The 24,006-nt window shown below is 38.5% G+C and overlaps 1 protein-coding gene across 2 annotated transcripts; it reads left to right on the top strand.

The window, feature by feature from the left end:
- The first annotated feature begins 19,072 nt into the window (after positions 1–19,072).
- On the top strand, positions 19,073–23,657 carry LOC146148584 (agrin-like). Of its 2 annotated transcripts, XM_083387182.1 has the most exons (6): positions 19,073–20,209; positions 20,552–20,649; positions 21,049–21,157; positions 21,239–21,281; positions 22,087–22,211; positions 22,491–23,347. In XM_083387182.1, the coding sequence occupies exons 1-6, from the start codon at positions 19,872–19,874 to the stop codon at positions 22,600–22,602; spliced, it is 825 nt and encodes a 274-aa protein (XP_083243308.1). In that variant the 5' UTR covers positions 19,073–19,871; the 3' UTR covers positions 22,603–23,347. The 2 variants fall into 2 exon arrangements, with proteins under 2 accessions (XP_083243308.1, XP_083243309.1); XM_083387183.1 differs by lacking the exon at positions 22,087–22,211 and having other exon boundaries at positions 23,217–23,657.
- The last annotated feature ends 349 nt before the right edge of the window (positions 23,658–24,006 follow it).

The following is a 24,006-nucleotide window of genomic DNA, read 5'->3' as shown; positions in this document are numbered from 1 at the left end:
TCTAGCAGCAGAAAAACTTTCATACAGAATTCGTTCATATTCACTTGCTTTGTCCAGTTTGTAAAGTGACGAAGCGACTCACCGCCTGCTGCGCTTTATTGTCCCGCGCGCGAGACTATCATTGTGCGAAGTGGCACGTCCAAAACTGGGCTAGTGCGGCTTGCATTTTAAAAAGAGGCTTCTCTTTAGTAAAATTACTTAATGGTCTTAAGAAACAACTTATTTTACCGCCGCAAATTTAAATGCGAAATCTGTTGGCAACTCCAATCCAACATATCAACACCAGGCCTACACAACTTAAAATTGTGTGTTGATATGTTGGATTGGAGTAACATACTATACAGGTGCAAATAGCAAATATTCTCCAAATACGATTTTTTCAAATATTCTTCAAATCGTATTTCATCGTATTGTCGCGGTAATACAAAAAGAGGTAAGGCCGTAAATAAACTTTCACTTACCGTACAATTAACGCAGGGAAGCATTTCGAGTAGGGATGTTCAAGGCAGAATATCGGCGACACATTTATAATGCTTGCTTTAAATGAGGCGTCAGCATTTTTTGGGGCGACCAATTACTTTGCGATAAGCTTCGCCTAATAATCAAGTGTCAATAGGTTGTATTTACCGCCGCAAATTTAAATGCGAAATCTTGAGGCAGTACACCCCTCTCTGTTAGCACATGTTGTGCATGTTGCTCCAAATAACATACCAACATCTGGCCTAAACAACTAGCAAATCTTACGATTTAATAGTTTGCGTATTAGGCACATAATAGTGTTTTTCATATTGTTTGAAACTACAGATTTAAAGCCTGTTTTAACAGTGATTGCTCGGACCTAGCAATGGTAAAAATTTACCGTAAAAGTTGCAAAAGTATAGCAAACCATAGGCGTTAAACCATTTTAAGTCTTTAAGAGAATGATAATATTTGCTTTTCAAACACGTAAGCTGGTCAAAATGTAATAACATGCTTGTTCGCATTTTCTACGTAAATTCTATTTATCAAATATATGTTTCATTTCCTAAAATCTACGCCATATTTGAACCCCTTTCGCATCAAAGGCATAAGTTAAGTGGTGAAGTTTTCGGCCCATATCTGTTTTTGCTTGCAGAAACAAGTTAAGGAAAAAGAAAAACAAAATATATAATATAAAATACACAATACAAAAAAATATAAAGTGAAAAGTAAAAAAAATGAAAAAATCAATAAAATATAAAAAAAAATAAAAAAATAAAAAAAATAAAAATAAAATCAATTGAAAAAATAATAAAAAATAAAAGTGAAAATAAACACTAAGCCCTGAAATATACAACAACCGCACCCCCGTCTAGTATTGATATATGCTTCACTATTACTTCAAGGTATTGTTGTAGTCTGATACAAATCCACACAGTTTTTGTTGGCTGGTGTTGAGCTAGCCAGCCAGAAGCCGGCAAGCAACACAACCGCTTACTGTATTAACTAGACAAGACTGGTTATATTGATATAAGCTTTCGCATATATAAGTTGAAAGTTTGCATAAAAGAGGAAAGGCAACACCAAAAAGCGGAAATGATTTATAACCCGGAGCCTTTTTGGCAGCCGGGAACTTTTACAATAACGCGTTCATACAGGTGAAATACTTTTATCTGTTACGGAAATATGTGTCACGATATAACATTTATCATGTGTGAAACAGCCGAATGCTCTGTTCTCAGAATAGCAGCGAGTGTTTGGTAAAAGGCGTGAAAATGTGACAAATCATAAATCGTAACATATTTGATAAATACACAATACAATAAATTCCAAACTATCCATTAATTATTACTTGTGACGCTACAAATGCATCCTATTGACACTTGATTATTAGGCGAAGCTTATCGCGATTAGTTGGTCGCCCGAAAAAACGCTGACGCCGCATTTAAAGCAAGCATTATAAATGAGTCGCCGATATTCTGCTTTGAACATCCCTACTCGCAATGCTTCCCTGCGTTAATTGTACGGTGGGTGAAAGTATATTCACGGCCTTACCTCTTTGTGTATTACGACAACAATACGATGAAATACGATTTGGAGAAAATATTTGAAAAAATCGTATTTGGAGAATATTTGCTATTTGCACCTGTTTCGTATGTTACTCCAATTCAACATATCAACACACAATTTTAAGTTGTGTAGGCCTCCAGATTCCGCATTTAAATTTGCGGCGGTAAAATATGTTTTTTCTTAAGAGCATTAAGTAATTTTACTAAAGAGAAGCCTCTTTAAAATGCAAGTCGCACGAGCCCAGTTTTGGACGAGTCACAATGAAAGTCTCACGCGCGGGACAATAAAGCGCAGCAGGCGGTAAGTCGCTTCGTCACTTCACAAGCTGGACAAAGCAAGCGTATATGAACGAAGCTGTATGAAAGTTTTTCTGCTGCTAGATGGCAGTCGTTAGCTACAGAGAGCTAAAACGCAATATTTCAGGTTTTTGCCCCCCAAGAACTTGGGTGTGCAGCCTCACAAACTTTTACAAAGCACCTGCATACCACTCTCCGCCATGTCTGGAAATTTGAAGGTTCTACGATGTATAATTTTTCTATAAAGCTTCGGACAAAAATCGGTCTGAAACATTTTCGGGCAAAAACAAGATATGTCCCGAAAGTAAATTTTCGGCCCATATAATTAAAATGCACTAAGTAGAAGCACAAGCGCGAGTGAAGGCGATACGAATAATGAAGTCTAACATCCCGAGGCACAGGCTCGCAAATACGTAACTGGAGGTCTGCGCTTCAAAGGACACTGGGTATAGCAAAGTGTGCTATGAGGCGTAATGTGACATAAAGCCCAAATCTCGATTAAGCCCAACATTGATGGCATCGAACTTTTTAATTATGCTTTTTTGAACTGTGAGCCTGTTGGGGGCTGTTCAATACTTTGGTGATGTATGGACACTTAAATTGCATTGAGGTGAACTCCACCTGGCAACAGAAAACCAGGAAGACCTAAAACGACATGGTGACGAACTGTCGCATCTGACCTGATCATGATGGTTCTAATATGGGTACAGCGCAAGATGCTGCTCAAAACCATGAATAATAGGAAATACTTGTTTGTACCTTGTGTCCTGTTCAGGGTAAAAAGTTTAATTGAATTGATTGGTTAACACATAAAATATATTCTGTTCCTGGTCAAAATAATTAGCATTCATATTTTGGTTTAACAGAAATTGAACTTATAGATATTAGGCCTATGACTGTAACAAGACCTATCGTAGGCACTGTGCATTTGGGCTTTAAACGAATAATCGGATATAAACTTAGCACAACTGACAAAACGCGGTTACATAGTAAAACTTATTCATCGTTTGTCCCAAGGGGTTCTCATCAAGACATGGCCCTAAAAATCACTCTTTTTACTAATTTAACCGCCTAAAGACTATTTAGAACTATCCAACTTATAGTTAGGGTAAACGCAAAGTTTGCCTTCCTGAGCTTCGAACAAACCTTTTACGTGATTTTGATGCAGATCGATCTGTTCAGATAAATAGTTCTAATAGTTTTATATGCCAATGCAGCGCTTCTCAACTGGTGTGCCGAGTCCGTCATGGAAGGCTGCCAGGTGCGCCGCGAGCAAAAGGAAAAAAAAACAACATATAAACATGTATTTTTTCGTTTCCTATTAAGCTTAGCTCATTGATTCCACAGTACTTTCAGGTAGAAAACACAATACGACCTACAAAGCAACAATATCTACATCAGATAATCTATAATACCATAGCACTAAGACCACCGACTTAATAACGCCAAATTCGCAGTAATGACCACGACAGACTAAGATCTAAAATAGTTTAGATAAGACCTAAACATGTCGAACTTAGCCCAAAATTCATCGGAATAAGACTTAAATGGACAAAATTACGCCCAAGACTGTAGGGAAAAGGGTATGAAAATTACGCCCAAGACTGTAGGGAAAAGGGTAAAGGGTATGGGATATGATTGGGCGACACCTGTTTGGCATTGGGGGTTTGCTGTCGACATTTGGGCGCCGCTGTTTCGTCCCTGGATTTTTTGCCGCTGTTTGTGCTTATGGGCGGGTAGTTGATGGTGTTAGTAACTGGGTTAGGGTTGAAAATATTTGGGGAGTTAGTGATAGTTATGGATGGTGTTTGGGGTTAAATAAAGGCATTTAGGTTTGATTCCGATTTCGTCATTATTACGACTATTAGGTAATAGTCCTATTTCCGCCTTATTCTTAACTGTATTTTATTCCGAAGTTAATGTTGTTCTTATTTTGGTCTCAAGGCTGGAGTCTTTTTAAAGATATGCAACATGAAGCCTATATAATAAAAAAATGCAAGCAATTTAAGAGAAATACAGGTAGACCTCAAAAATTTCGCGCTCACTTCGCTTGCAAAGTGCGCCGTCACGTTTTCAAATGCCTCTAGGTGCGCCCCCAAGTAAAAAAGGTTAACACACACTGTACCAATAATGTGTCATGTTTGTTTTTAAGGTTAAAGTTCCAACTAAAGGCAATAAATGCACCTTTTTCTCGCATCGCGCGTTTACCTTATATTATAGGTTTTATAGTTTCAACAGTTCGTTTGAGAACAACACGATTCCGAAGTTTACTGGAGATTTGACATCACTTGTGACGTGAAGTGACTAACAATAACCGACGTCGATAACGTTTACTTGCTTTAATCAACAAATTACAACATAGTCGCTGTAACAAAAAAAACGTTAAATAGATGATGAATATAAAATGTCCCAAATAGAGAACCGGAACCCAGTAAAGTCAGACCAAAACATAGATCAATGACACAAGTTCTATAGAAGGGAGGGAATGTCAGTAGGAGGAAGGACGCATAATGATACGTACGGAGAGACGCAATAATGAAAGGAGAAACGCATGAAACTAAATACCAATGAAATCAGGAATAAGATAGAAACATGAATCATTACAACTTCCCTTATAGATAAAAGAACCCTAATATTTTAGACAGTCCAGTCTCCGTAGCGCGCAGGGGACCGACGTTCACGACCAGATCGTCGGATGTCGGAGAGAGGAACTCCTGGTTCAGGAAGAGAGTGTGTGGATATTTTATTATTTGTTGCTATTATTACAATTAGGTTTTAAAACCAAAATATATGATGTAACCATAATACATTTGACTGTGTCTATAAAACAAGTGACACGTGTTATTACCCGTCAACACGCCTCTGCTAAATGATGCTATGGCCAGGCGATGTGTACAAAAGAATTGGCGATAAGCTAAAGGAACGAACATAATTTAATAGAAACTGGAACTGAACTGGAGAACCCATCCAACTAAAATTATGTAATGGACAGAAGTTGTTATGCTGGACTGTTATTATTGTACCATGGAGCTTAAGCTATTCCTGTCAATTGATTGCCGCTTTGATGTTAACAAAGTAAGGTTTAGTCCTGCAAGAGAAAGCGGGATCCAAGTTGGTTCTGCATCGGAAGGTGGAAAAGCATCATGAATCGACTCAGGAGAATCAGGACACAGAGCGAGGTCGGAAGAAGAAACGGTACTTTCGCGCCTATCAAAAACCAAACATGGACGTATGATGGATTCGCATCGAGCAGTGTGAGAGGGTCACACAGGGGGGCTCTATTTTGGTTCGAACAAACCTGCGTAAAAGAAACACTCCAAGATTAAGTAGCCACGAAATCATAGCAGTTCCGGTTAAAGCTTGTCGCAGGAAGCGGAGGAATCTTTCATGGGTGTTTCGTTTGTCACCGTGCAGAGAAGTGAACGAATAGCGTGAAAGAGCCTTTGGTAACACTTCCGACCAGCGGTTTTCGAACAGACCGCGACTGTGGAGGATGAGTTTAACAGTTCTCCGAACCGTTTGGTTTGTATTTTTACAATGACTATTATCGTCGATTTCCTGGTCGCAATGCCCCAAAACTTCCAAGTGTCCTTGCTGAGAAAGGAGGTGGTGTAACGCGAAATTTGGTCCGGGGCCAAAACTGATCCGGTCGGATCAATTTTGGCGTTGGAACAGCCGCTAAAACAGGTCCGGCTAGGCCAAAACTGGTCCGGCCTAACCCTAACCCTAACCCTAACCCTAACCCTAACGCTAACCCTAACCCTAGCCAGACCTGTTTTAGCGGCTGTTCCAACGGCAAAATCGATCCGACCGGACCAGTTTTGGCGCTTGATTACGATCAAAATCGATCCGGCCGGATCGATTTTGGCCGGACCAATTTTGGCGTGACAGTTCCACAATCGCTGTTAATATATTCAAAATAACTGAATAAACTAACCGAATAAATAAGAAGAGGACGGAGCGGGACGACATGTTTTCGCAAGGAAAAACTACCCGTAATAAAGCGTCGGGAAACACGAGTTGGACACCGGGGCGATAACGAATATCGTAAAAATATTCACCCAATTCGAGTCTCCGTGAAGTGATCTTGGCGTTTTTAATCGATTGATGCGGTCGAACATATATGACACAGATTTTTGATCGGTGACGAGAGTAAAACTCCGTCCCTTTAAGACAGTGGTTCCCAACCTGTGGGCCATGGCCCCCTAGAGCCTTTTTCAAGGGGGCCATGGAAAAATTTGAAAAATAATAGTTTTTTTAGTTTATTATCTCTAAGTCCACTCCACAATAACAAAAAAAAAATAAAATTTAATGAACTCTTAAAGCCGCAAGAAACGGCGGCAACCCAGTTCGCTTTGAGAAAGATGGTTTGACCACATTTTTTGCAAAACTAAACAATTTGTACCCTAAGTTTAATGAAATTGTCATGCCATTGCTGTTGCCTTTGCCATCAGTATATCGTTGTGGATGTGGGTTTTCAACAGTGGTGGGATTCAGCCGGTTCGCACCGGTTCTATAGAACCGTCCCACAAAATTTTATGAGATCAGCGAACCGGTTAGCAGCATTACTAGTTACTGTCAATGGATTTTTGCATCTCTTCTGATTTTTTTGAGATCCAAGTAGCTCACTGCTTACGTGTTTTTTCTTCATTATGTGCAACTGACAAGTTCTCACGTAACAGTCATCCATTGTGATGGTTTTAATAATTGTATAGTAATTTTATTTTTGTGAATTTTTTATGAAAATTGAATTGTTGTGCCATAAGTGCAACTAGTCATGAGAAGACGACTGCTGCTTTTTAGTGTGGCTGTTGGTAGTAATGGGATTCAGCCGGTTCGCAGTTCGCAACATTCGCTGGAACCTGGGGTTGCATCCTGTTCTTGCAAGTACTTTAATTATTTCCCGGAAAATATGACTTTTTGTCACAGAACCGGCTGAAAAAAGTTACTTTTGTGATAGAATCGGCTGACAAAAAATTTAAATACCACCGCTGGTTTTCAACAATGTTACTTTTGAAGACAAAGCAGCGCAGTGTCTAGGATATTCAATACGACATATAATCTTAATCTGAGATACAGTCCTGAGAAACGAAACTTCCTACTTATGCGAAGATCTAAAAACGTCAAGTGCTTCAACGTCGAACCACATCCACGAATCCCACATTGCGCCCTTTTCAGGGCGGACAATTGTCAAAGATGAGAGGATGTCGGTTCTTCAGTTGAATGTAGAGGGCCTCACCAACGCTAAGGTGGAAGTAATCGCAAAACTGGCCGAAGAACATGACGCAGCCTTGATTCTACTCCAAGAAACCCACTGCGACACAGACGCTAGGCTAAAGATCCACCAATATCGCCTCGCGGCTCATACCACTAGCCGGAAACATGGAATTGCCACATTCGTTAAAAATTGCTTTAACTACAACATCAAAGCAAGATGCCCTAAAGAAGGCGACATTGAATGGCATGCTGTTGAAATACAAGGAACCACTTACGTTAACGTCTACAAGCCGCCACCTGTAGCACTCGAGATAATTTCGCTGCCCATACTCCCCGCCCCTTGCCTGTATGTAGGTGACTTTAATTGTTACCACACGGACTGGGGGTACCAGACCAGCAATCGCGATGGAGAAACCCTTTTCAACTGGGCATCAACTAACAACCTGTCGCTCTTGTATGACCCAAAAGACCCCGATAGTTTTACTTCGGGACGCTGGAGCACTGGAAGCAATCCAGACCTTGCTTTTTCTAGAGTGCCTTCTGGACAAACCCATCCTGAACGACACGTCATCAGTCAGTTCCCTCGGTCACAGCACAGAGTTTCAATAATATCAATGGCCGGTCCTTTAAAACCCACCCAAGCAAACCTGTGAGACGGTGGAATTTCCGAAAGGCACGTTGGCTGCTGTACAACAAAGCAACTCACCACATGGCACAAACTTTGCCAAGCCCAGATTCGCAAGACCAAAATAAGGCCTATCACGCTTTCGCAGGAATGCTGACACGCGCGGCAAAACAGGCAATCCCGCGGGGATTCCGCAATAACTACGTCCCGTGCTGGGACCAGGACTGCCAGGACCTGTATAGAAAGTTTAAACGCTCCAGCAATATGGAAGAAACCAAATTAGCAGCCGATGAACTGGTAAACCACCTCGACCGAAAGCGCCAAGCTCGCTGAATTGCGACAGTAGAGTCCATCGACTCCACGCACTCTAGCAGAAAGGCGTGGCTCACCATTAATCGACTCACGGGTCGTGGCAAATCTTCTCCGGGCAAGTGTCCTGTCACAGCAAACGCTATAGCTTCGCGTCTGGTTAAAAATGGTCGCAATGCCAAAATCCATCGGCAATCCAAGACAAGTCTGGTAAAGAAACTATCAGAGTTTGGAAGTCACCGACTGCAGATGCAAACCTCTCTAGCGAGTTCACACCCGAAGAAGTCCGCAACTCCCTTCATAAGCTAAAGTCCGGTAAAGTACCAGGCCCCGATCGCCTCCATCCAGAATTCCTCATACACATGGGGGACTGTGCAATCCATTGGCTTGCAAAGTTTCTCTCGTCGTGCATGAACCGGCTAAAAATTCCAAGGATTTGGAGAAGAGCCCTAGTGATAGCCATACCCAAGCCAAACAAGCCACTCGACGATGCGATCTCTTTCAAGATCCTTGAGCGAATCATACACTCACGATTAGAACCTGTTGTTGATCCCCAATTACCACCAGAGCAAGCAGGCTTCAGGCGTGGTAGGTGCACATCAGACCAAGTCATCCTCCTGACGCAAGATATTGAAGATGGTTACCAAGCCAACACCAAAACAGGCGCTGTATTCTTAGACCTGACAGCTGCCTATGACACCATATGGCACCAGGGCCTAACCTACAAGCTCCTGAAAACCGTCCCTGACAAACGCATGGTACAGTTTATCATGGAACTGGTATCTAACAGGAGTTTCACTCTCCGTACCAGCGACGGCCAACAAAGTCGATTGAGGCGGTTAAGAAATGGGGTCCCACAGAGTTCTGTGCTTGCACCGATGCTCTTCAACATATACATGTATGACCTTCCCCAAATCACTGCCCGCAAATACTAATACGCAGATGACATCGCAATACTTACGTCAAGCCGGAGTTGGGAAACTGTCGAAAGTACTCTCAACAAGGATGTCGGTACACTCTCAACATACCTTGAAAAATGGAGACTGGTGCTGAGCGAAACAAAATCTGTCGCCTCCGCCTTCCACTTAAACAACAGGGAAGTCTCCAGGGAGATACGCATCAGATGTAACGGTTCCAACCTTCCCTTTGACCCGTGCCCCACCTACCTTGGAGTAACACTGAACCGTTCCCTCACGTTTCAAAAACACCTTGAGGGTTTGAGGAACAAGGTCTCATCCCGAGCTGCTCTAATTAGGAGACTCGCTGGCACAACGTGGGGTTCCAACACTAAAGTTTTGCGATCTACGGCAATACTGTGCGGCCGCATGGCTCAGGAGTACACACACCAAACTACTGGATGTGCCAATAAATAACTGCTTACGGACCATCACTGGCTGTCCAACAGCGACCCAAGTAAACAACCTCCCAGTGCTAGCAGGGATAGAGCCAACTAACATAAGGCGAGAGGGAGCAACCTTTGCTCAATCGCGCAAGGCACTCTTGTGCCCTGACCATCTACTGCACAGAAAAATTTCAGGCTGTGCGCAGGCAACGCGACTGAAGTCACGACACTCCTTTGTAACAGCAGCACAGTCATTCAAGAAAGCAATCCTTGATGGCAAAACTGCCTCATAATGGAAGGAGGAAACCTGGGAAGAAGAATGGTCAACAAACAAGACAAAGTTACATGCATCCATCTCTGCGGCTCGCTACCACGCCCCAGAGCTGCCGAGAACAAAGAATGTGAGACGCAACCGCTTATTAACAGGAGTCGGCCGTTTTGCCTCCTCTATGTTTCAATGGGGCCTTGTCTCTTCCCCACTATGTGAGTGCGGAGCCACACAAACGGCATACCACATCGTGGAAGAATGTCCGAAGTTTTACTGCCCCGGTGGTTGGGCAGCAATATTGGCCGTGAAATCCTCTACCACGCAGTGGCTCACAATCCACTTCCCAGATATCTAACCAACACAAAAGAAGAAGAAGAATACGACATATGCTGCTGGCTCTTTCCACCATTAAACCAGCAATTTAGACGTTGGTAGAGAGAAAACAGGCTCAACGATTACATTAACTGAATGTATAATAACTAATTAATGTACTATCATGTTTACTGTGTGTAGTATTTATATCATTTTATCATTCTAACTCAGACCTGGGCAACATACGGCCCGCGGGCCGGATCCGGCCCGCCAAGCAGTGCCCGCGGCTAATTTTTAATAAAATACATAGGCTAAGCGAAAGCCAGGGCAAGTTTGACAGATCTTGTCAAGACCCCGTCAAATTCGATTTTTAGCCTGTTCTAAATGCTAAAACGGAAATTCTTTTCGCGATTCGCGCGAATCTCTTCTGTGTTGCTCGTATGTTCCAAGCGATTTTTTGGCAACTTCACAGACAAAAAGCGTCTTCTGCTCAGTGGCACTCTCTTCAACGAAAATTTAACAAACTTAGCCTAATATTTAAAACTAGACGAAATACCCGGCGTTGCCCAGGTTACAAAGAATAGGGTAACACTAATTTACGGAATGATGAATGGTCGGAACGCTCACAGTAATATTATTAAAGATAATAACACTTGACCAACCTTCACCCAAACGCTAACACCCACCCTAACCCAAATATTGTGCGTTGGTTTAATAATTGTTTTAACGGAGTAACACTTAAATAAGTGAGCGTTCCGACCATTCCGACCATTCATCATTCCGTAAATTAGTGCTACCGGTACCCAAAAGAATATTTACCGGTTATTCGTAAGATCTTCGTAAATGACATAAATAATGCAAACATATTTTTTTAAGTGTCATAACAAATTTGCTTATGCCTAAACGTTTGAACTGAGTGTCACTACATTGAAATTTCAAATCATGTGATGCGAAGTCGGTTAACTATAGCGCACAACACTTGGCTAAGCATGCAATACATCTTATAAGTAACTGTAAAACCCGTGACGTTTGTCAATTGAGAATAACTCCCAAACGTAAAACTTTAGGTTGCAGCAGCAATTGCTTAGACTTGCTTGATAGCGTCATGTTTAAGCAAACACGTAATCCCGGTGCTAAACTGCGTCAAACGTGAGAAAAATCCTCATTGAAAAAACAAATGCTTACTGTTAACTGCTGCAATAAAGCTTTTTTCGCAAACTCTGCTAAGTATTGAGTGGGTAAACACATTGTAAGAAGTCATTAGGCTTTGGCCTCAATCACTATCGCTAACAAACGGCTTTAAAATAAAAATTCAATTCTTCGTAAATTTGCGAACCCTACCTAAACTTTACGCGGTAACAGGCATCAATAAGTTCCTAAACATAATAGTCTTAGTTGGAAACATTAAAATTTTACTTTTTTACTAAGGAAATATACTTACTTTTATTTTTTTTATTTCCCGACAGGTAATTGCGCTTGTAAAAAAGTTTTGGACGGATACGTTAAACTTGGACTATCTTTTACTTAAACTTTGCCTAACACAAAAACTTTTAAATATACCTATACTAAATTAACTAACGCTGGGGCCTGGGATACGTGCTTCAACACAATCTTGGTAAGAGACAAATCACATTGTAACATTTTGTAACAACATCTTGTAAATCGCATTGAGTGTGGAGTGTGACTAGTGTGACGTAACATTGTGATGCAACACATTGATGCAGATCGATCTGTTCAGATAAATAGTTCTAATATTTTTATGTGCCATTGTGTCATGTTTATTTCTAAGGTAAAAGTTTGCCAACTAAAAGCAATAAATGCATTTATTTCTCGCTTTGCGCATTTAACTTATATTCTAGGTTTCATAGTTTCACAACAGTTCGTTCGAGAACAGCACGCTTCCTAAGTTTACTGAAATTATGACATCACTTGTGACGCCATATGTGGACATTTTTCATATCCCTCAAATAGAAACCTGTTTTTTGATTTATATTACTATGCCTGGTAGCAACAGTTTATATAAAACAAGTTTGGCTCTGCACAATTAGTTGCCCCTCGTTATCGAGGCTGAGCTTTTATTTTATTAAAGATATTTGCTTAACAGGGCTTTAAATTGGCTCACGACCCTGCAGTTCGTTCGGCAACACATTTTAGGATCAAGAGTTGGGCCATATAAATTTCACACAAAGCGATATTTAACTGTACTTTATCTTTCCACATGTCGTGTCAAATTAAAGCAGAGCAAAATCGCTAACTGAGTGGTAGATGGGGTTCTGTTTGTCACTTTTAAACGTGAAGGGTCAAGGTGAAGGTCGCGGAAAGTTGAAATTAATTTAGAGCGGTCTCAGACTAAACAGTTTATGAAGCCCTGGTTTAGAATAATACCGCATGGAGTCGACCAAGAGAAACATGTCAATAAAGTAAAGCCAAGTGTATTTAAAAGTAGCAAAACTTAAATTTCAATGGGCGTTCATTTATGTAGGAAAGATTAAATAAACATGAAAAGGTTCATACATCAATTATTGCTAAGAATAAATAATTCAAGTATTTTTACATAAGAAACAGAACATGTTTGCCAAAAGTTGAATCAATTCCCCAACTTAAATTTAGCGGAAAGGAAGTCAAATATTAAAAAAGTGTTTACTTAAAATTCGTATTTGTTGAGGCCTATAGTTGTTTATAGTTTTAACATATTATTAAATCCGCTTATAACTTTTGATAATATTTATACTAGAAAATATTTCATATGTCCAGCTTCATACAGGTGTTAATAAAGAATATGAACTGAATTAAGCGTCATCGCCATTATGCTTTTAATTTATTTTGTTGGTTATCGCATTTTTATCCCCCATTTTTGTCGTTTAACTTTGCGTGGTGTTTTTTAACGTGGTGGAATGTTGCATTCCATGATGAGACACCCTGTATAATGTATAGGTAGCCGAAACGTTCTAGAAAATAGAAAATATAAAAAAAATGGCAGTTATTTATTTGTGGTACTATGTTGCGAAATTAAAATTATTAGTGGAGGCCAACGCCATATATTAGACCTAAAATGTTTTTCACCTAAACCTTTGATTTGATCTTGCATACCTATTCGTCCGTAACTCATCTTATGACACTTTATGGTTTTGACATGACAAACAGCTTTAATGTCCTATAGATCAGGGTCGTCCAACCTGCGTCCCGCGGCCTCCCCAAAGACTTAAAAGCGCGCCGCTAAACTTGTTACATTTGTACCCAATAAACGCCAGTTGACAGTAGTAAATTTTTATGTTGCTATGTATTTGTATGACTATTGCCTTATTAAACAGTGGTACAACAGTGGATTTATAGACGATATTAAACTGCTTGTTATTCTCATGTAATCGTACGGTGCGGGCTGTTAAACAATATATTATGTGCCGCTGTTACAATATGACGATTAAAGGCTATAATTTAAGAACTTTTTATCCAAGTCAATACGATATTTTGCTTTTATTTATAATTTACCACCACTGAATCGATCTATAGTCAATTTATGAGCAACAAATCAGTTCCACAGTTATAATTACGTTATAGGAAATAATTCGTGCATACAGGCCTATGCGTAAGAAAAGGAAAAATGCAACCTTAAAAAAGGGGCTTGGTTTGACAACATATTTTTACTAAGTTTTCCTATATTAGTTAGGCTATATTTTGACAGCATTAATCGCGAAAAGCCTCAAGCTACTTTGGTATGGCGATGAAGTATGAAAAAAAAAAAATATTTTGTTTTAAACAATGCATTGTACGTATGGAATTGGCATTAATAAGAGTCATGAATCAAAAGCTGAACATTTAATATTTTAATTAGTAACCTTTGATAAAAGCAACAAATACACTTCATAGTTATATATTTTGTGCGTGTAATAATCCTAAATAAATAGCTCTCATGGTCCCCTTAAAAGTCACCCCAAAAAACAGTGATTGATAATTTTGATAAAACTTTTTAGGCTGAACAACAAACGAAGCGTCATTTGCGTGCAATTTAGTTTCATCTGATTTAAAGGCTACGACTACGTCATAGACAGTTTTACGATGTTCTGTCAAATACCTCAAGACTTTGTAATCCAGTTTCGCATTGATGTATGAATTAAAAACTGATAACAAATTTTGTAAAAGAATAATATCGCCAAATTACTAAATTAAGGCTTGCGAACATTTGTGATACTTAAATTGACACTTTAAAAAAATGTTTGACGCCTATGATATAGATCAGGGGTTCTTAAACTGGGGTCCATGGACTCCTTGGGGGTCCCTAAACTAATTTTAGGGGGTCCATGAACGCCTAATTGAAATATTAAATATTAGTATATATTTAAGAAGTAATCAATTTATCAAAGAAAACAGTTAAATTAATAAAACGTTTTTGCACTGAATGTATTAAGACTCCATTTCACTTTACTTTCAATTTTTTGGACCGAAATCAGCAGATTTATACAGTCTATGTCTATTGCGACGTAAATTTATGACGCCATTTTTGATTTTTTTTTTGCCTACCGTGATCCACGCGAACCAAAAAAATTTTAGAGGTCCGCGGTAAAAAAAGTTTAAGAATCCTTGCTATAGATGCTGATTTACATAATTGCATTGTTAAGCTAACGTTTGGCTAAATAAGATCACAGATATCAAACAAATTTTGCATAAATCCACAGTTTAACATTTTAGTACACCGAAAAGCCATCGCAGACTCGCCGAATCTGTCGATCTATGATGCAAGCAGAGCAAGCCAGAAAAACAACTGGCCTGCAGTGAGGTTCGAACTCACGACCTCCGGTCAAGCCGGGACCGTCGCTCTACCAACTGAGCTATGCAGGCTCAGAGAGGAGCGAGTCGAGAAACAACCATGCGCCAATACTTGCACATTTTGTTAGTACAAGCAACTTCACACTGGGGGATCATCAGTCCGTATCAATCAATGAAAGACACACACAAACATATGTGTTTAATATTGATACGGAAGCCGTAATCGTTGGTCATAAAGCAACTTCCGAGGGGCTAGATCACAGATGTTATTAAACACATATGTTTGTGTGTGTCTTTCATTTAACATTTTACGCGCCTCTTTTCACCAAGCGAGGTTTATATTAAAATTATAACCAGTTGCGTAGTCGGCCTAAATTTTTTTTAGGGGGTGCAAAAAGTTTGAGCTTTTTTGTTTAGCTTTTACCATCGTACTAACTGCCGTAACGAACACAAATAACAATGCAGGCAAACCGTTTTGAGCAGCAACTGATTGAGTGTTAACGCAATATCAAAAAAAAACATTCAAAGAGCAAAAAACTGACTGAAAGTAGTAAAACTACATTAATGTATAGCAAAAGTAATATTAACTACATAATTTGTGACGTAACAGTGCATGACAACCCCCCCTCCCTTGGGTACGCCTATGTTTAAAGCACCGCCTGTGTATACAGCGCCTGTTTATTGCACATCATTTTACTAATACGTTAAAAGTAGAAGTGAAACACATGGGCCACGAAACATAATATTCAAAGAAGGGCGCGAGTTTCGATAAATTGTAATGAGGGGCGCGGCCTAAAAAGTTAATGATCCGCGAATTTTCTGCATCTGCTTTGGATAGTGCAGTGGTTCTTAGCCTTTTATGGCTTACGGCACCCCTAAAAGATTTTTCCGTAGGTAAATTAGAATGTCACAATAAACGGAACTGGAACAGCACACATCAACTCTGCACAACGTAGGAAGTTTTAATAAGATTTACTCCACTCTAATATTACACACAAAGTTGTAAGAGGGCAAAATTAGATTATTGTCAAATATCCCTCGATTGGCACCATTGGGCTAGAAATGGCACCCCAGGGTGCAGCGGCACCCCGGTTGAGAATCACTGGTATATAGTGTATTGTTACCCAACGACAGTTCCCGTAACTTTAATAAATTAAAACTCCTATCCTTCGGATTTGCAGTTTTACAGTAGTTTTGAACTAAAATACGTTGATATCTTTGAAAATTTTGGCGGTAATAAAACGAGTAGAATTCATACACTCTCACAATGTCACTGCCTTGCACCGAGCATGAGCATATGGATATGGTGTTTATGTTGTTTTGTTTTGGTTTTAAGATTGAAAAATATAAGTATTTAAATTTTACGCGCTAAACGTTTGGAAGTTGTGTTTGTTTTACATTTTTTTTAAGTTACGGCTTTTGTCAAATGTAAAAATGAGTTAGCTCAGTCATAATGTTTCACCTTGATTGTTATTGGTTAAAATTCCTTTTTTGTTGATGAATATATTGTTAGTTACACCGAATATTGACAACTCAACTATATGTTTCGAAAGTTCAACCAAAAAACTCCAAAATCATCGCCGAATACCTATGGTCTTGCGGTAGCCTATACCGGTTTGCTAAGCCCTGCGCTAGGTAGGCGCATTCTTTATTTTTCATCTCAGTTTACTTTAAGTTTCAAGACTTGTGGTTTTCCAATTTGCTGTATCGTAAAACCAGTTTGTTTTAGGTTTGTTTTCTGTTTGCTACTTACTCCAACTGGTGGTATATTTCGCCTCTATATTGGTCAAACATATTTTTTTACAAATAGTTTCCAAGGTAGAAAAAGTATTGGATAAGGTAAACCTCTTCAGCCGGTTACACCATAATAGGGCACAGATAAGGACATTCTACGATTACATAAATGTATTCGTTGGACTAAACTGCTCGTTTACTCAAATACATCAATTAATTAGTCCGGTAAATTGTTGCCATATTACCGAAAACTTTTATCGGGCTGTTACACGACTTTTCTTATTATTTAAGGTAATAAGCTTTTCCAAGGCTATTAATAATTTCCGCAAGTATACATGAACTACTTGCGAGGTGTGACATATTTCTTTACTATACATCAGTGGGTTGCAAACTGTGAGCCGCGGCCCAAATGTGGGCTGCAGAGCCATTTTTAGTGGGCCGCGAGTTACTTTTCAATAGTTTAGTGTTATTATGTAGTTGTGGGCCGCGTGATAGCCGTAAATTCATTGCACTGTATTATAAAAGTTGGTGTGTTTTATATTGTCTCAGCGGGTTCAGACCCGCTTGCCAAATGTGGCCCTGAGGGTGTCTGTCAAACTATATTTAGGCGAACTTTAACTATATGTAAACACAAATTTTTTTCGCGTATATGCTTTGTTTTATAGTATGTTTTACATTATGGTATGACAGTGTTTTCGGCATCAAGGCGCCGTTTAACATTTCACGTTTTCTTGGTGTAAACAGACTAACGCTGTGTGAACTTAGACTCCCTGCAAAATGCAATTTCTACCAGAATATATCTAGATAAATATAATTTTCTAATCAACATTGCAATATTGCTGCCGTATCATGAGTGACAATTATAAGTTTTAAACAAGATTAACGTAATGGATTTCTTGGCATTCAGCTTTGGAAATGACATAGTGTTAATCTTTCGTGCATGAAAAGTACACGTCTAGTAAGTAGTAAGCGATTCGTCAACTAAAACCATTTTGTTAGTTTCATAATACCACACCGGTCGGTTCGAGAACACCACGTTTCTTAAATTACTTTGAAATCTATTCATCCCAAAAACGATATTCTATAACTTAATTCTTGCGTCGTGTGACTCATAACTTGCAGTTCAATTTCTCTGTACAGTCCAATTTCTTTTAAATTATATATAGATTCCGGTATTTCGAGCATTATTCGTATCCTTTTATCTGCCATATGCGTCACAATTTAAAACTGATCCATCCATTTTTTATTACTTTTTTTATCCGCTTAGTTAAACTGGATTTTCGCTTCATATTTGCGCGCGAGTTCGTTCGACAAAAACAGATGTTTGTAACTTTGTGATGTCAGTCTAATGCCTCTAATTTAAAACATATACCTGTCCCTGCCACTGTTTTCGCAGTGGTTTTATGTAGTGGGCTTTCAATAGCTCCGAAAAGAGTTCTTTGGGCAGCGACGAAAAAAGTTTCCCCCCAACTGCTATTTATAATAATTAAGCCAACAATACTTAACAATTTTTATTTAACATTAAGGTATTATACCAAAATATGTTATTACATCGTGTGTGGCTTTTAAAGGTAACGTGGACCGCTTGTTGTGCAGGACTACTCCTGAACAATGTATCAATGTAACTGTAAGAGGTTCGTCAAGTCGTGATTCGTGATCCTGCTTTAAAAATGTAAATGATCATAAAACTTTAACCACTTATTTCAAACGATTTCTTTGAATTGGTTTATTCGGTATATTCTTTTCTGCAACTCGAAACATATACTCGTACATAAATCAACATGGAATGACATCTATTATTAAAAAGGTAGGCAGCGTTCCCAACATATAAACCTCAACTGACCCGAGCTATTTTCGTAACAGTTACGTTTCTAAATATACGACGCAAGTAGGCCGATATTTGCTGCCTCGAAACTGGTTTGGACCGCAAATTGTCAATATTCATTTTTGCGATACCATGATATTTAAGCAGACAAATACGAGCAAGAGGAAAACAAAACCACAAATTCTGTTTTATTCGAGCATTTTTTTTCCTTTTATCGCCGGTTACGCTAAAACAAAAAAGGCAACAATACTTCAAGTAAGCTATAAAAGGGCGATATTAGTTGTGAAGTCACCACACACCTTGAAGTGAAAAAGTGGTAACAGGAAATGCGATTTTAACCTGTATAGTTCATTAGGTATAAGTCAAAAGAAATTTTGAATCTTAATGAATTTGCAGTAGGCTTAGCATTTGATGACAACACGATATGTGTTGGTGTGCTTGGTAATAAATAATCTTCGTTATAGGTCATAAAGGGAAAGTTTGATCTATGAGTACTCGGATGATGTGTCGACTGTTTAATCTGATTGTGCATGTGCTGCGAAACGCACAAGCGTGTTTATTGATGTTCTGCAGGTCGCGTTAGAACTTATTCCCTGCAGGTATGTAGACATTATCCGAACGATTTATCAATGGCGCAATTATTTCCTGCGAAACCAGTCGCAAGCATGTGGGCGGTAACTTATATATTGTCAAGTTTCAATTCAAGTCGGCCCAATCGAGTCGACGTCCCTTCCAAGAGCAACAATAGGTCACCTCGTCCGGTAGGTACACCCTTCACTCCCTGGTAGTTAGATGACGGCCTTTGTAATTGCGGACAACCGACCAGAAAATTGTAGATGGCTTCTCAAAGACGCCCGAAGCTACTAAACGTTTCTTTCATGCCGACTCAGTACAGGTCCAAATAATATTGCCAAAAAAACCAGAAATTGTTAGGATGTAACAATTGAACAACATAGTAAATTAATATGAATTTTGTTCGATAAATGTGTACAGAGATTGATTACTGTTTTTCTAGATTCATATTTTAATTGTGGCATAAGAGAAAAATTCTGTCGTTAACATATATGCCCGAACAGTCTATTGTAGTTTCATTTTATTTTTGTAGCTGTTTTATTAAAGTTTAGAACAGAGTTACATTAAAATAACATAACATGTTTGCAACAAAATTATGTCCATATTATCGACGTTCAGTGAAAAGCAAGTACTTTTTTCGCGATGCAGCATCAGTCTGTAACTATTATCATTCGACTGCAGTGTGTTTGATGATTACCGTTTTGCTTTTGTCAACTTGGATTCCAAATTCTGAGGCAGTATTTTGTGACCCGAACCAATCAGACAGTTGCCGTTTCGGAAGCCAGTGTGTTCCTTTAAGATCTGTATCGCAAATCTCTATCAACGACATTTCGGAGGGAAAATATGTTTGCCAATGTCCCTCGTCGTCTTGTTACACAGAGGCAAAATATGAACCAATTTGCGGCGGAAATGACATGTAAGTTTGGTTTTAAACCTCGTATTTATTCTTGTCTTTCTATTTTGTTTACAATAAAAATCTTTTGTTTACAATAGAAGGCTCGAATCGCACAACACTAGGTTGCCTCAAACGTTTTCATTACCAAGAGAGCAGGCATAGACAAAACTTTACTACATCAGTGACGATTAATTAAATCTGACATGTAACGCTAGCGCGTTTGTAGAAAGAAACACAGAGTGGCATGCTTTAGGAACAAGTTCCAATTTGCTAAAAGTCTGCTTAGAAATGCTTCATCAAAGTTTTTACAACATCTATGCTACAAATACAACACAGGTAACTCTTTACAATTGTCTTTTACAGAACATATTACAATGAAGAGTGTCTTCAGCGAGATGAATGCAGCATGCAAAAACCAATTAAGAGAGTATGTAGCGGTACCTGCAAAGGCATCTGCGAAAGTATGTTTTATAGGAAAAGTAATTACTAAAAGTAAGCGTTTAATGTTATCAGTTTATGTAGCTGCGACATACATGCGCGATACACAATATCGCATGCCTTTAAATAGTGAGAATGTGTGTCCCAGTTGATCCTCGGCGTATCATGAAATTTGACACGTTTGTTGACAAAAGGTTATTAGATTTCTTTGAGTTGTCACGCATGTATCTAAATTTGTCTTCTTACAGGGCATCGGTGCAAAATTTGTTTTTATGTCAATCCCATAAGACGGAAATAATTTTGTACGACTAACTAAAAGTGTTTTTTGTAATGTGCTACCTATTCTCTGCACATTTTATTTCTTGACATAAGTGCTTTATGCGGCGCGTTGTTTCCATCTTTATAATGAAAACCGTATACAGAGATAAAAGAAAGCGGTGAAAGGTGTCGATCAAACGAAAGTAGTTTCTGTGAAAAACATGGACGATGCAAGATAGACCGAACAGTCGAGAATGCTCAACCATATTGCATGTGAGTTGGTTATTTATTGCGAATGCAGCAATAAACCTAACCCACTCACTTTTTTACTTATATTCTTTTAATCTTTCGTAGGTGTTACAAAGGATTTACCGGAAGCCGATGTCAAATTAGACTGGTAAGATCTTAGGTTTTTTGTTTAAAAAATATTTCTTCTATTTTATTAAAACAGTACTTAGTTTATTTGACTTAAATTTTACAATTTAGTTTATGACTTTGCTTTTAAGAGTTTGCTTATAGCTTGTAATGCAGCATATTACACGAAAGTAATGATCGAGAAAATCATTTAACACATTTGTCTTAATTGCATGCCTTTAATTGCTTAACAAACTTTATACTTGCAGCAGCTTGTGTAATGTTAGTAATAATAGAAATGTGCCCCTTCGGCAATAAACGGTAAATGGTCAACTTTGCATTGCATGGCACAATTTAGCATACAGGTTTCCAATATATAAATTTAAACCGTTCTGACCTTCGTCAACTAAAAGGCTCAACTGTATTGCTTGAATTAGCTAGAATGTAGAAACAGTTTCATTTTTTTTTATTTTGGGAATATTTTGTGTGCCGTAAGTAGCTGCTGTGGAATTTTTGCCATAGTGCGTGTTCAATCAAAGGATCATATGACATATCATAACGTTTCATTGCATGCGCTAAACTTACCATGCTAGCCAAAGTTACAACAAATTTCAACATCGTAGTTATACTTTGGATTCTTTGGTTTGCCACATGGCATTAAATGGTAATTTATATCCATTCGACTTAACCATGAATCAATGATTCCATGTACGTCAAAGGACCGGAACCGAATTTGAACTAACGAGCTTGTGGTAGCTTAGCCCATTAATCACAATACGCAATTAATTGCAAGTTAGCATGAGTACCCAACGAAGATTAATACCTAAACGCCCTCCTATGCCATTTAGTCGAGTGAGCTGCCAGTTACACATTTCCCTACCATGGAATCTTTTAACTTCAAACTAGCATTCCACTTTTCGACTGGACTACTTGGTCTTGTGATTCTTCTACAAATCGGGTTTTGTGTATTAAGGTTAGTAAGAAACAAAAAAAAATAAACAAAGCGACAAGATACTAACTTTAAACAATCTGTGTATAAAAACAGTCGTGCACTATACAATCCCCACAACATTACTCTACTAACAACGCTTAATCTACTTATTTCACAATGTACTTATTCCGATGAAACAATAAATTAAACTCAACATTGTCGCTGTGCAATGCAAAGACCGGCTTGAACCCTGCAAGTACAGTTGCGTTATAAACAAACAATTCCAAAAAAATCCAATTATGTTTTTCTATGAATTTTTAGACGCGGTTTTTTCCAAAATAATGAAGAATCTTGTAAAAGATGTGACCTCGATTCTATTGAGCAAGACGTACAAACGAAAGCTCCAGAAACAAATAATTGTGGAAAGAAATAGCGTACTTGAGCGCCAGAGCGGGTCGTGTGGTACATCGTTATTTGGACGAGTGTTACCAGGGCTTCAAAGCTTTAGCGTTGTGAGGTGATCTCACCATTCACTGTAAAATATTGCAACACATATTCTTTTTCTCTGCACTTTCATTGAGTGAAACTATTTCTTGCTACGCTCTATGGGGTGCTGATAATAATATATCTAGTTTTATGCTGCTTCTGTTTTAGTTTTGGGTATTACTGTGTGGACCTACATTTTATATCGTTTATAATGTCTATGCTTATCTTAAAACAAGTAACGCACAATATAAAATATTTTGAGTTAAAAATAATTAATTACTTCAACGAGGACATTATTAAATTACCCTCGCTTCTTCTGCTTGTGTTCTGTTGTCATTTTTCGGTGTGCTTTATGGCGTCTTCAAAATAACGATGTGGCCGTAACCAACCTTTTTGTTTTCCGACTATCACTCATAACATCGGCAATTCTTTGCTTGAAGTAAACCGTCGATCTTGGGCCAGCGATTTCTTCAAGCTCCGTTTTCTCATTGCAAGTTTCGGCTACCTCTGTTGTAGTACGTCACTAGGCGGGAGAGATGCAATAACGCTTTGACACTTAAGGAGAAAGATGGCGTAGTGGAAACTTACGCGGAATACTTAAACGACTTCAGTAGCCACAACCCGAACAGCGCGACCCTTCCAACAATTTTACAAAACACAAGTGATTTTCGAAGCAACCAATACCCAAGATCTGAGTAAACGAAATAGAAAAATATTTTTTGCTTTAGTCGACGCCTTAAATGCTTTTATTGCAAATTTTTATTTTACCATGAATGTTTTTTGTATTTATTTTACTTATTTATATATAGGCCTAGTAATTATTTATTTAAATTTTTGCCATATGCTTAAAAATTACTTCTTGCGTCTGACGATGTTTCGCACTGTTGTGCTTGTTTTGCATCTTACCATGTTTCAATACTTCATATCTTCGTTGTTGATGTTGTTGTTGTTGTTGTTGTAGCAAACATTTGTTTCCGAGTCAAATAAATATTTACTGCACCATCCATAAAAAATATCAATTAGGGTATTTTTGAAAGACAGGTTGTATTGAAGAACTTAGCATATCAGTGCGTTAACAATTTCAAACATAAACAAAAAGTCATTGAAGCGAAAAAAATAAAGAACGCGATAATAAATAGCCGACGTCAAAACTCGGAAAGCGCTATAAACGCGTAGAAGCCTTAACATGTTTGCCTTTAGCAAAACTTTTTTAAATTGCCATTAGGTCCACCGGTAGTACTATAACAAGTGTATTTGCTTAGGTAAAATAAGGCCAATCTGTCAATTTATTTTAATTGGTGAACTTTAATTTATAACGAATGGTTTGCAATCCTTTTTTTTCAAAAACCGA

The sequence above is a fragment of the Ascidiella aspersa genome, chromosome 4 (genome assembly GCF_963924565.1).
Source record: "Ascidiella aspersa chromosome 4, kaAscAspe10.2, whole genome shotgun sequence".
NCBI lineage: Eukaryota > Metazoa > Chordata > Ascidiacea > Phlebobranchia > Ascidiidae > Ascidiella > Ascidiella aspersa.
This window is presented reverse-complemented; position numbering and strand designations above follow the sequence as displayed.